The sequence below is a fragment of the Podarcis bocagei genome, assembly GCF_964188305.1.
Source record: "Podarcis bocagei genome assembly, chromosome: 1".
NCBI classification, from domain to species: domain Eukaryota; kingdom Metazoa; phylum Chordata; class Lepidosauria; order Squamata; family Lacertidae; genus Podarcis; species Podarcis bocagei.
This window is the reverse complement of record NC_138125.1, coordinates 69,897,463-69,911,008: the sequence shown is the minus strand read 5'-3', so window position 1 is coordinate 69,911,008 and position 13,546 is coordinate 69,897,463. Positions and strand designations below refer to the sequence as shown.

General features: G+C 41.0%; 1 protein-coding gene across 4 annotated transcripts in view; it reads left to right on the top strand.

Annotated features, from left to right (window-relative positions):
* The window catches only part of MICAL2 (microtubule associated monooxygenase, calponin and LIM domain containing 2), a 154,807-nt gene that overhangs the window by 69,711 nt on the left and 71,550 nt on the right, over positions 1–13,546 (top strand). For 2 of the 4 annotated variants that reach the window (XM_081198116.1, XM_081198118.1), the window contains exons 17-22: positions 2,464–2,574; positions 4,518–4,727; positions 6,593–6,694; positions 7,058–7,189; positions 11,278–11,385; positions 11,943–12,029. The exons of 1 other annotated variant lie outside the window; for it this stretch is intronic. In XM_081198116.1, the coding sequence (XP_081054242.1) occupies positions 2,464–2,574; positions 4,518–4,727; positions 6,593–6,694; positions 7,058–7,189; positions 11,278–11,385; positions 11,943–12,029 (750 nt within the window). Of the gene's footprint in view, positions 1–2,463; positions 2,575–4,517; positions 4,728–6,592; positions 6,695–7,057; positions 7,190–11,277; positions 11,386–11,942; positions 12,030–13,546 lie in introns of those variants that run through there. One more of the 4 variants, XR_014009175.1, reaches the window with a different exon arrangement.

The following is a 13,546-nucleotide window of genomic DNA, read 5'->3' as shown; positions in this document are numbered from 1 at the left end:
CACATGTCATATCCACACAGTTGGTTGAGTATAAGGAGATAATTCACACCCATTTCTAGTCCGTAGTTTTGAGGAAACTTTTCCTGGGTTTGTACAAGAACAGTTCTTCTGGGCAGTGGAGTTCCATTTAAGCTTCAGAGTGTCCGCATGCATAGGAAATGGCTAGAATGATCATAGGCAGCGCAGACAGGGAAGGCTGCCTACAGGTAGTTATGGTAATTGCAAGATGTGGGAGGAAAAAAACCATCAATTTTGCATTTCCCGTACAGTGGTACCTCGGGTTACAGACGCTTCAGGTTACAGACTCTGCTAACGCAGAAATAGTAACTCGGATTAAGAACTTTGCTTCAGGATGAGAACAGAAATCGTGCAGCGGCGGCGCGGTGACAGCAGGAGGCCCCATTAGCTAAGGTGGTACCCCAAGTTAAGAACAGTTTCAGGTTAAGAACGGACCTCCAGAACAAATTAAGTTCTTAACCCGAGGTACCACTGTATTTGGGTGGAATGACCAAAGGGCCAAAATGAGTAGCTCTGTTAGGGTGAAATGCATATGGAGTCACTTTAGACACTAGAAAATCTGATATTATTGGTAATGTCCAAGTCACTGTCTGATAACTGCATGTTAGGGTAAAATTATGTAATAATACTGGGATATTGTAACAGATTGTTGCTTTCATGCTGCCTTGAATAGTTAACAACTTGTGTTCATTATAAGTCAATAAAAGTTCAATTGCAGGTAGTATCCAACTAACATTGAGTAGACCCTCTGAATTACATGTGGAAATGGCTTTTAAAGGTTTTTTATGTATTGCTTTCAAAGGTATGTATACCTCTACAGTGATGTGAAGGCCACAATCCAGATAACTGGGTATTCCACAGACCTAGATGGCTTTGATATATATTTCACTGAACAACCCATGCACTGGTTAGCAAACTGCTTTGGGACTCAAGACTTTCAAAGAGTGCTGATGGTTAAACAAAATTAGTAGCCCTAGTGAGCACTCTGAAATTTTACACTGCACCAAAATGAGCTAGCTTGAAAAACGTTTAAAATTTGACAGAAACCTATGTACGTGTGTCAGGCTATTTGCTGGGACATACCGTATTTTTCCGTGTACAGTGGTACCTCTAGTTATGAACTTAATTCGTTCTGGAGGTTCGTTCTTAACCTGAAACTGTTCTTAACTAGAGGCGTGCTTTTGCTAATGGGGCCTCTTGCTGCTGCTGTGCCGCCGGCACACGATTTCCGTTCTCATCCTGGGGCAAAGTTCTCAGCTCGAGGTAACTCTTCCAGATTAGCGGAGTTTGTAACCTGAAGCATTTGTAACCTGAGGCGTTTGTAACTCGGGGTACCACTGTATAACAAGCCCCCGTGTATAAAACACCCCCTATTTTGGGGGACTCAAAATTAAGAAAACGGGGGTTGATTGCCCCCATGTATAAGATTACCCCCCTTTAACATTATTTTTAGTAAAAAAATACCCTAGCCTTATACACAGAAAAGTATGGTAAATAGTTATGCTAACTTAAAAGCTGCCTCCCTTATTCTGAGCTGGAGTTGTTCTCTGTACATAGGACTTGTGGATGTTATGCTTAGGGAAAATGTTATGCTTCTAGCAATGGGAATGGTGCTGGCTATTCCTCCACATAGAATGAGGATGGTGCTTATGGATAAAGCATTCTGGAGCTGTAACACATTTGTAAGCTGCTTAACACTTAGATCATCTTGATCACATGGTGCGTTATAGTATCACAATTGCACTTCTTGGCCATTGACATGAAAAAAAACAAGTAAATTCACATGGTAGGCAGTTAGCAAACTTTAAAGAACCCTCTTGTATTGGTCTCCCAGGGCTCAGATCCGAGCTTTTGAATTGGCTCCAACTCAAGCTGATCATTCAGCAGATCAGATCCTGAATCTATTTAGACCCTTGCTAGATTTCGGTGTGATAGCTATACAAAATCGATGTGGGCCACATACACTAATCTTGTTGGGGTTATTATTTAGTTAGTTAGTTAGTTATTGTTCAGGTAATGTTTGCACTTCAGGTCTGCCTTCCTAGTAAGTCCACAGAGCATACAAGCCAAAGGACATGTTTAGTAACCACCACCCACCACATATAACATAAGTAATTTGTGGCACAAAGATGACTTGAAAATCATGAGATCATCTCCTATTTGCACTCATGTGTGCAACATCTACTTTGCCTGTAGCTTGCTCTTTAAATAGTTGCATTAAATGGTGCATTTCACATACCATTACATCTGTGGGTGTCAAAAGTACAGACTGCGGTATGGTAATAAATTCCAAATGTGTCTTGCAGAAACCCTAACAAAGCACCTTTATTAGCCTTCAAATGTGTTTTCTTATTTCTTCTGCCTCATACTGTCTTTCAGTCCTGTTCCCAGTCTTCCTAAGATATTCCTTTATCTCCTTGAACTGTTCTGCTTTTTACATTTAAGGATCTAGTAGATAAGCCAGCTTTGCACCTTTCTTCTGACCCTCCTGTAAATCCTCGCTTTGCTAAACCCAAGGAGCCAACCTGTAACCTGCCACCTCCACCAAAAAGTCAGGTAGGAATTCACTAGGGAGTGACTGTCAGTTCTTTCTAACATTAAGACTGCAAAGCATGGTGGGTAACATCAGTAAGAAACATCAGGAGCATAGAGATGCTTAGCTGCCTTTTTAAGTCTGCTGTTTGATAGGAGAATGTGAAGAATGAAAGGAGGTGAGATCGCATGGGGCTTTGCTGCCATCTTTAGACTTTAATGAAAGGCCTGGTTCACACAACCACCATAGCATGTTGGTGGATTGGTTGATATGGTTTCCACTGTTGCTGTGCTACACTGCACTTCACACTGGATCACAGTTTACCTTGCCTTTTTAAAGTAGAAGACATGTGGCAGTTTTGCCATTGGACAAAGGCAGGAGACAATGTGCTCTGGTTGTAGCAATACTATAACAAATAATACAATAGCAAAACCCCATAGCTCCTAACAAGGCAGAGCCCAACACATGGGTAATATTAATTGTAAATGATAGCATGTGTTGGTTTCTAAAGCTTGGGCAAAGCAAAGTTTAGTGTGGCATATTTCGAAGCATGCTGTATGTTATAATACTTAGGCAATTAAAGGTTTTGTTCCAAGGGATGTCTTTGGTATGGCTCGTTGACTCAGAAGCCAATAAAAGATCTAGAGCACACCTTTGGGAAATGTTTAGAAATAAACACAGTTAGCCTAATTTCCCAAATCCCCTGAAAGAAAGTCTTGCAGTTACAGCTGTCTGAAGAGTTTCCCATGCATTTTGACCTGCCTCTGAGCCTCCTGCTTTTGAACTGCATTCTGGGCTTGGCATATGCCACAAACCAATATGGCTTGCTAGAGAATGCGAGATTGATTCCCAAATTCTCCACTTCTGAGGAAGAAGGACAAGTTCAGCTAGGCCAACATGGGCATTTTGAGCGGATAATCAGTTGTGAATTTTAGATTCATTCCACTCCCCCACCTATGCACATGTACACTCTCTAGAGGCAGGCTTATAAACTTAAGCATGGGTAGCTGTGCTGTGAGCTACTGTTGCTGAAAGTTTTATGTTCTTATCTCTTCCCTGGCATATTCACTGAACAGAGGAGAATCTATGGCAATACTAGTATAGGAAGACCTGTTAGCAACTATCATTTTATTCTCTGTACTGGAAATTTTTGCAAGTCTTATAACTGGAAGACAACCCCTAGTTCCCTGTCACATTCCCCTCCCCAAATACAGAATACCCTGTGGCATATAAGAGTACTTTTTCTTGTAACTCTCCAGCTGGAGATGGACTTTGCATTTAAAAATTGGTAGTTTGTTGCCTGTTGGTTGCAGTATAAATTAGTTGATTATACAGTGGTTTGTCTTTTCTGAAATAATATATTGAGTTATCCTGCCTTGTTCACCTAGTGAACTCAATGCAGTTTTCTGACACAGCCTCATAACAGGATAAAAATCAAAATATAATATTCAGATTGTTATGAGACTTCACTGAGGCTTCCAATAATATTTGGTATTTATTGAGTACTGGGGATGCTTAAAGCATTTCCATAAACATTTTTTCAAAGATCCTTGCAACAACTCTGTGGGAGTGCCAGTATTATTTCCCTGATGTGGCTGAGAGAGGGGGGCCTGCTTAGGGCCACCCATTAAGTTAATGGCTGAAATGAGGTTTTAATCAGGGACTTAGGGACTCCTGGCTTATAATCTGTAATAAAAATAATAATAATGTGTGGAACTCAAAGGGCCACTGAACTTCCAAGCTGTTAAGACTTGAGTCTACTTTGTCCACTTTATAAGCTACAGTCCACTGATAACTGCTTGAGTTTTATGCACCACTGCTTCATAAAAGGAATATTCCTATGCATGAGATGCCTGTTTGTATTGCTGCACTCTGACTTTGGCACATGCATTATTTAGGCAGTTTTAATTGCAGAATGTGCTTTGATGGAAGAAAGATCCCTTTTTTCATTTCAAGTATTTCCCAGTTTCAGGCAGTAGCTAGGTCTGAACACATGGCCAGAGAGCCTATACAATCCTTGCCTGGTCCTCATCCAATGGCCAGGCATTTGAGACACATAGAACGGGCAGAGCTGGAGTCCAGGCTTTCTGAATCCCTTGCGTCTTCCTGTCCTGCTGCATTTGCCCTGTCTGGTGTGCTTCAACGCCTTCAGCATGTGGAGGAAAAATATAAACAGGTGATGGCACTTTCTTCCTCTCTTTCCCCTTTCCCACTCTCTCTCCCTTCCCTGTTTCCTTCCTGCTCTTTTAGCAGAACCGCTGATCATCTCCAGGACAATTCTGAGCAGTGAAAATGTGGGCAATATTGTTTTGGTTCCTACCATATAAATCTTTCAAGCATACTCACCACATTTATTTGCCGGGTAATATTTGCCGGGTACTGAGGCCTTGTTGAAAGCCTCCTTACAGTGTTCAGTACAAACATGCCCTTCTCATTCTAGAGTTGAGCTCTGGGGTAAGGGGAGTTTTGCAAGTGTCCAGCCAAAACTGTTGATGAAAGTCACTGGCAATTTTGTAAGTGCTGCAAGTATATTTATTTGCTCATTTTATGTATTGAATTATTTTTATATTCCACATTTTCGTCAGATGGCACTCAAGGCATCTTACAACAAAAAGTGGGAGTAGACACATAATATCACCAAGACAACTCCCTATAATCCCCAGAACAGTTTTGCAACTAAAAAACAAAACAAAAAAGGTTTCCCCTGTCTTAAAATAAAGGGGCTGGGTGGGGAAAATGGACATATAAATGAATAAGTGTGATTGCACCACTTTACAGATTACAGACGTGTGGGCAGCCTGCCCAAGCAACTGGGGTGGAGGGAGGGCAAAGCTGGTAGCTGACCTGGTTCTCAACCTGATGGAATGTGCAACATGTCCCCAGCCCAATGCATGCGGCAGGCTACAGTCTGTACCTTGTTTTTTCAACTGAGTAGGAAGAAGGTGATCTGAAAGTGGGGGATATTGACATCAGTCCCTTCTCAAGGTCAGATGACTTCCTGCTGAGATTTAGGCTTTCTGCACCTTTGCCTATAGAGGTGGGGGGACCTATTAGGATGGTCCACCCTGGGAGGCTGATGGATTTTGTGGCTGATATGACTGGCATTCCTCTCAAAGCCCTGGCTGACCTCTGGAACATCTAAATTGCTCGGGCTGTTGACACGATTGCCCCTGAGTGCCCTCTCCGACTTCGTGAAACCCGCTTGTCTCCCTGGTATATCCCAGAGCTTAGGACAAGGAAATAAGCTGGGAAACACTGCTTCTGAAGATGGTTCAGAAACGTCAGCTGGTGCAGAATTCAATGACCTGGTTGCTCACTGGGGCAAGACGGTTTGAGAATATTCTACCAACTCTGACCCAACTGCACTGGCTGCCAGTTAGCTTCCAGGCCCAATTCAGGTTTTGCCCTAGAAAGCTTTAAATGTCTCAGGACAACAATGCCTTAAGGACCACCTCTTCCCATATGAACTGACTCAGACCTTGCAATCATCAGCTGAGGCCCTTCTTCATCTGCCTTCTCCACAAAAAGTCTGGAGGCTGGCAACATGAGAACGGGCCTTTTCTGAGGTGGCTTCCCGTTTGTGAAATGCTCTCCCCAGGGAGACTTGCCTGGCACCCTCATTCCATATCTTTAGTCACCAGGCAAAAATGTTTCTGTATAACCAAGCCTTTGGATGATTAACATTCTATGATATTTTTAATGTGTTTGTGGGAGGTGGGTTATTGGTTTTTGTTTGTTTTTGTTGTCTTATATATTTTTTGTTCTCATTTTGTATTTTTATATTGTGAACTTCCCTGTGTTCGTCAGATGAAGGGTGATATACAGATTTATTAAAATCATGATAATCTTAATTATATACACACTCAAACACTGAAGTCTGTCCCCTTTTTTTCTTCTCACTGCTAGCATTCTGTTTTCTGTCCTGCCTTTTCGTTCACACCCTCCCCCGCAACTAACCATTTTTCTGATTAGCACTATTTCTTCCTTTTCTATGTAACCAAATTCTTTCTTCTGTTTCCTTTCTCTCCCTTATGGCTGCAGAAGAGAGCTCAGTCCATAGCAAATAGAGAATTTCATAAAAAGAGCATTAAAGAAAAAGCCTCTCATCTTGCCTCAATGTTTGGCTATGTCGACATCCCAAAGGTGAATACTTGTGTTTACTGTTGCAGGTGCAGAAAAAATAGATTGTGTGTGTGTGTGTGTGTGTGAGAGAGAGAGAGAGAGAGAGAGAACACGCTGGTTTTCATCCTATTTAAGGAAAAAAAGGCTCGTTCATGGCCAATAACCCTTTTCTTTTATTTCACCAAACAGAAATAGAAAACTGAGGAGCAAATGAGACATTAGTCCACATTCTAACATTGTTAGTTCTGTTTAAATCTAACTGTAGTCTCAGACTGTAGTTTTTTCTTCAGTAATTTTAGTGCATGGTGGTGGCAGTGCCATAATTTTAGCACTCATTAATATGAAAACCATCTGGGATAACTTTCCTCTTTCTGCTCTGTACAGAATAAACTTCCTCCTACTAAAGGTCTCTCCCATTCTCAACTCCCATCTCCCTCTTGCCTTTCATCTCATGATTCAGCTGCTTCTTCTCCATCATCCACTGACTCCGCTTCCCCTGCTGTTCATTCTAAAAAGGTATTCCTTAACAGGTTTCCATGTCGGATTCATGTTGGCACTAAAAACTACGCAAGGCTGGCTTTGACTCAAGAGACCTAGCTTTGTTCAGAGGCTGCGATTCTGTCTCTGTGTGTTCATGCTGCATTTCACTTGAATAAGGTCTGAGCTTGTTAATTTGCATGGTAGCAAAAATAAATAAGTGACAGTAATTCATGGCCAACAGGGAATTACCCCAATTCCAGCTTCACTCTTTCTTTTGAAATATCAGATGTAAGGCTGCTTCTCTTGTTCAATATGATTTTTAATTTTTAGAAATTTAAAAAAATTAAAATGGAAACTTTAAAAATGTGGAGCTAGGTCCTGAACTGTAGGGCTGACAAGTAGTATTTGTTCCCAGCCCCTACATTCAAACAGGATCTGCTATTGGTGGCTAATGGCATGTCCTCCAAAGGCCTGCCTCCTGAGTTCACATGCTCAGGCTATCACCAAGACTCCCACACAGTTTTATTTTAATTTTCCAAGCAAACCTCCAATACTGCTTCATGAAACAGGCAAGAATGGCTTAAGAACCAAGTAAGAAATTAAAGGAGCTGCTTTGTACTTTGCAGAGTGTGAGGTGCTGTAGCAGTTGGTTTATCAAATGTTTGTGGGAACTAAGCTAGTTTGGAATGCCTGCTCCTTATTCCAAGGTGTTTGAAGGAATTAAACTTTGCACATTCTCAGAGGTGCTGTCTCCAACATGTTCCAGAGCCTTGCCTTGCCTTTAAATCCTAGTTTGATTTGTTTATTGTGGCAAAGTACCTGAATCCTTTTGTGTATTTGCTGGTTCCTTTGGAACAGTCCTGTAAAAACCATGCATTAATGCTAAACCAAGACTTTGGGCTTATGAGATCTTTCACTTAAACTAGGAATTTTCTGAGGCTTTATCTGAAGTAAAACTGAAATATCCTTAGGCTTGTAGACTGAATCATTAGTATGGTCTTGCCACTCTTGAGAAGGGGCCCTATTTTATTTTTGGTCTGTTGCTTCTGTCAAATGCGGCATTTTTGTTTTGCATTCAAAAGTAGGCAGGCGGAAAGAACCCATGCAGTTTAGGTTTGAAATGCTGTTCATGTTGTCCTAAAACCCAAAGCATCCACAAATGAACAGAAGGATAAATTGGTCACTTTTAAAGTAATCCATCCGTCACCTTGATTAGCTATGCACCAAGAATTGAAAGTAACCAAATTCTGCTCCAAGATGACTTAGATTTTATTAATCTATTTAAAAAATGGCTTGTAGTTGCTATTACTAGAAAGGCAAGGATCTGTGTAGAAAACCACCTCTGAGCACGAGGCCTTCCACTGATAAATCCTACTCGGTGTCCCAACTTCAATCTCTGAGCAGTTTTCCCATCATATATCTTGGGTTAAGTTTCCTTGGAATGAAGGTGACTGGAGACTTAGTGTTTCTGTGACATAATGTTTTATTAACACGTTTGTATTGGCTGAGCATAAGATGGAAAGTTGACCAAGTTGCCCATCCAACAGAGCCAGCGCCACATAGTTTCGCATTCGTCCAGAGAGCAAGTTGGGTTTCTGTCTCCCTCTGCCTCTTTCAGAAACTTCCAGTCTGTTATCTCTTAAACACAGGCAACCTTGATGACATCTCCTCCAGACAGTCACCCTTCCAGAAGGAGCTCTAGCTATTTTGTGTCTGTGGCAACACATCACCTGTACTTGGCCATCTTTTTACTTATGCAAAGGCTTATTCTCTCAACAAATAGAATATGTCAGTCAGTGCTTGTCCACCCTGTTTGCCCTCTTTAGCAGAGTCACAGGGATGCCCCCCAAACCCCATTTAATCTAACCCTAAACCTTTTACCTTATTACACAAGATTAATTCTTAGCAGTTTTATGAATAAGCAAATTATTTCCATGCTGTTTTGGCCAGTCAAGTTTCCCTTTGGGTGGTACCTGATGTGAGAATTTTGGAGAGCCGGATGAAAAACCTTCCATGATAACCAATTGCCTTTCCTTTACTCGTGTTTGCTTACTACTTCTGTTTTGCTCGTTTCCTGGAAACGTAACAACCAGCTTCCTTGGCTTCATTTTTCCCATTGCCTTTCCCCCCATCTTATCTTGCCCAGTCCAATCTTCACACTTGACATAATCTCACGGGAACTTTGCCTGTTTTAAACAGACCAGAAACACAGTATCTTGTACCTAATTTGTATTGGGTTGAATCCAGAGAAAAGAGAAGCATGCGGAATGAGACTCCTAAAAGTTGGCTTCCCTGCCTCCTCTTCCCTCTGGCAGCCTCTACCACAGGGAGCACCATGTTCCTTTTAAAAAATAATAATAATGCATACATACAGAGTATTTGTTAACTAGGAAAGTCTGCATATTATTTTTGAGGAAAGCCAGTTTGCCAATTTGTTTCTTGCCATTTATTTCTCTTGGCTTATCCGTTCAGGTTTATCTAGCCTTTGTAAAGACTGCTGCTACACAGACTAAAAACCAAGTTTTAGTTTTCACAGGCAGCAAATGAGGTCATGTTGTTCTACCAGCTGCCATCATGATTGATGACATTTCATGGGTGGGGCAGCTAATTGACATCAAAGGGTAGAAATCGACTTGTGTTGCCCATCCTTGTTTAATTGTGCATGTCTTTTAAATACTTGCTTAAGCATATTCAGAAAGATCTTGCCTTATATGACTTTCCTTGCAGATTTCATTCAAGCTTCTTTTTTAAAGTATGGAAACATCTAGCAAATTTAAAAATGTATAAGGCATTTTTGAGAATAGTAACTTCAATCGGAGATGGACATTACGACTACATTATTGTTTTTATGACTTAGTTTAATGTGCAGAAGGTAAAATAAGGCATGCAGAACATAATTGTGTCAAAACAATATCAAGCAAATTGGCTGGTATTTACATGCACCAATGGCAGTGCTGGCCTTGCTATCTGTGGCAAGAAATGTCTGTATGCGTGCACATGCATGCATTTGTGTGAAATACATAATTATGTAATATTACTTCATACACATCTATCCTGGTTTAGTCAGTCCAAATATGGGCTCTTGCAGCAGCTTACACAAAAGTAATATCCATGCAAATGTTTGTGCTATGGCTCAGATTCATAAGCTGTGTTCTGCAAATCACTAGTGATCTGTGAAATCCATTCATGTGGTCCACACAACAGTGAGGAATTCATGTGTACTTGGCCTTATACCTAAATAAAATTTTATATCTATGGAGTTTGAGGTCAGATTATTGAACAAGCTAACAAGGTCCTGGCCATGATTTTAATATCATGGCCCTGGTTCTACAAGGATGTCACTGTGAAAGAAAGAAATGTTTGCTTCATTTTGTTTATAGAAAGAATAAGGCAAGTCTGAGGTAGTCTACAGATACCTCCAGCATAATTACAACATTGGTTTGGTGCTGCCGAAATCTGAGAAAATCCCGTTTTGTACATGGGCATGTGGCATTCAGAAGTCAGGTGCAATTAGAAACTTTACTTATATCTTATTCACAAGAGAAATTAACAAGAGTTCAGATGATACAATAAAAATCCAAACACAGCAGTAATTAGCATACTATTGTCTGTTCTCAAAAAAACCTTCTTTTGTTAGTATTTATTTCTGTCAACAACATAGTATGTTTTGCGCCATAATTATTGCAAAGGAAAACGATCATCTGTGGATGAGAAAGTAATCAAACAAGATTTTGCTATTCCCTGCTCCATGCCTGCTCATTCATACAAGCCTGGATCTGTTTCTACAAGCTTTGATCGATTTCCATAAGTATTTGTGGAGAACTAATTGAAGACATTATCGTATGCTAACAACTTTAGAACAGAATTTTTGCATTGCTAAACGAAAAGCATAGGCGGTGTGGCAGAAGTGGGGAGAATTGTGCTTTATAGTGCATGAAATTGCTCACAGCTCTTCTAGCTGCCTGTGTGCCTTTCAAAACTTCAAGCTCGCTTATCACTGCTTTGTTACGTGTCTTGTCTGTCGTCTTGTTTCTTTTCCCCCCTTAAACTGTATTCTCATGTTCATTCTGTGCCTCCCATCTTTTCTCTCCCCCTTTTTCCTCCGCTTCGTTGCTGGATGGTAGATGACTGTAGGGAAAGTGTCACGTGGAATAGGGGCCGTGGCGGAAGTTCTTGTCAATCTGTACATGAATGATCACAGGCCCAGTCCATTGTCCAACGCTTTGCAACCGGTAAGGTTTAAACCCACAAATACTTGAATTTGTGCCAAGTTTATTTCTTACTTTACCTGCAGTGCATTTTAAGAGCCACATTTCTGGGCATGTCCTTATACCTTTTCAGGGGTGTGTGTGTGTGTGTGTGTGTGTGTGTGTACACCCACAGTTTGTCACACTGAGGATGTGTTACGGTGAAGATACACCCGTTCATGCATTTATTGCTTGTAGCTAAAGCACAGCATAGGCTTTGTTTAAGTGTAATAATAGCTATGCAGTTTATAAGGGGCCATGATTAATCTGAAGTGGCTTTTCAAGCAAAGTCTGGGACCCGAAGGTGCCTGGGCATGGGGGTGTGTTTAAACATCAGTTTTCCATGTCTGGGGAGGGAGACTGCTGTTCAGAACAAAAAAGAACCAGTCCCACTGGTTGTGTTATAAGTCCATGTGCACACATCCAGGGACTCACTCACTAGATGCTAGCTAATATTCATAAATGCTGCTGTTGAAGCTTATGCATTTTTTTCCTTCTTAAATTGTTGTATCAAACTTATTAGAGCGTTTTGTTGCATTCAGAGCGAATCTTTGGATGGAGGTGCAGCTGCTGCTTTCCCTTCTTCTCCTACCTCTCAAGCTTTGTCTTCTACTGCTCAAACCTGTCAGGTACCACAGAAAAGTACTGGTGCACGTGGTGTGTCCTCAGAATAACAAGAAAAGCTATTGTGGGGGGTGGGTGAGATCCCGTGTTGTACTGGGGTTCCGCCTTCCTCTTCTCCCCACATCCTTGCACCCACATCGGTTCTGGATGGTTCCCAACCTTCTGTAGCAGATTTAGGAGGCACGGGGGGTGCAAGGGGAGGAGAGAAAGGGGAACCCCTCATTTGTGCAAACGGGTCAACTGCACAAGTAGGATTTCCTGTGTGTGTTGGCCTTGAAATGTATTCTGTCCATAGTCTTTTTGTTTTTGAAGACTTTTAAAGCTATCAATCAGATGGATTCTGAGTTTATTTATTTTTAAGATTTCTCTTGTATGTTGCTGGTATTTAACTTGCTTCAATATACACATCAAACAAAATTTAGATAAAGATAAACAGTGTCCCAAAACAAGTAATTTCTGCAGTAAACCTTAATATTTATACAAAGGCAATTTTCAACATTATTTTCACTGCTTAATCATAGGACATAGAGCTACTTGGAAATTCAGTAACTTCCATCTGTCCATATTTTGGTGTGCTTTTTCTTTTCTTTTCTCCCTTAATTATTATTATTATGTCTGTTTTCTTAAGTGTTCCTGTAATAGATCACAGGTGCTGTTTTATTAGGAGACGGAAGCCATTGAGCATTCTAAAACATGAATGTGTTTATTCACTTAAATATACATGAATGGGTGGAACCAAATGTTGTGCGTACATTTACAGAGAACCTAAGTGTGTAGTTGGGTGTGGATAACAATGTTCACATTTAGCATGGGTTATAATAAAATTGTGAAGACCAGTGTAAGACAGGGATGGAGAACTTGTGACCCTCCCAATGTTGATGAACTCAGCAAGTAAGGCCAATAGTCAGAGGTGATAGGTGTTGAAGTTCAGCTGTGTCTGGGTACATGTTCCCTATCCCTTCTATAAGATCAGCTCCTCACATTGGCTGCAGTCCAGCCCCGCTAAGATCAATGGAGGTTTTGCTGTTGGATTACACCCATTCTGTGTTGAAGTCATTAGAAAATTCCTGTGAGTCACGCCCATACTTACAAAGAAGTTTCAAAGATTAGGAACGAATACATTAGATTGGCTTTCCCATGCTCTATATAGTGCAGCACCCCAAAAGCATTCTCCGTGGATCCTGGAATGTGTCTGCCATGTTAGCACTATTTCCTTTAGGTGTGCCACACGGCGTTTGGAATTTTCCTTGCATGTTGAGGGAGGCATGCACAACTTCTTGGCTGTCAAGTGAAGCAAAGACCAACCAACCGTGTATTGAGACTTGCTAGGTGCTTTCTACCCCTCTTGTTTTTGCAATAAGGATGTAATAAAAACTAAACTTACCATGCCTTGATGAGCCATACATATCCACAAAAGACCTGTTATCCAACTGACTTTGGGCTGCTGCAGGTGTATCTCCTCTGCTCTCTTTTTATAATCTAGTAGGGCATTTAATCAAGCTGTTACATTTATGCTGTACCG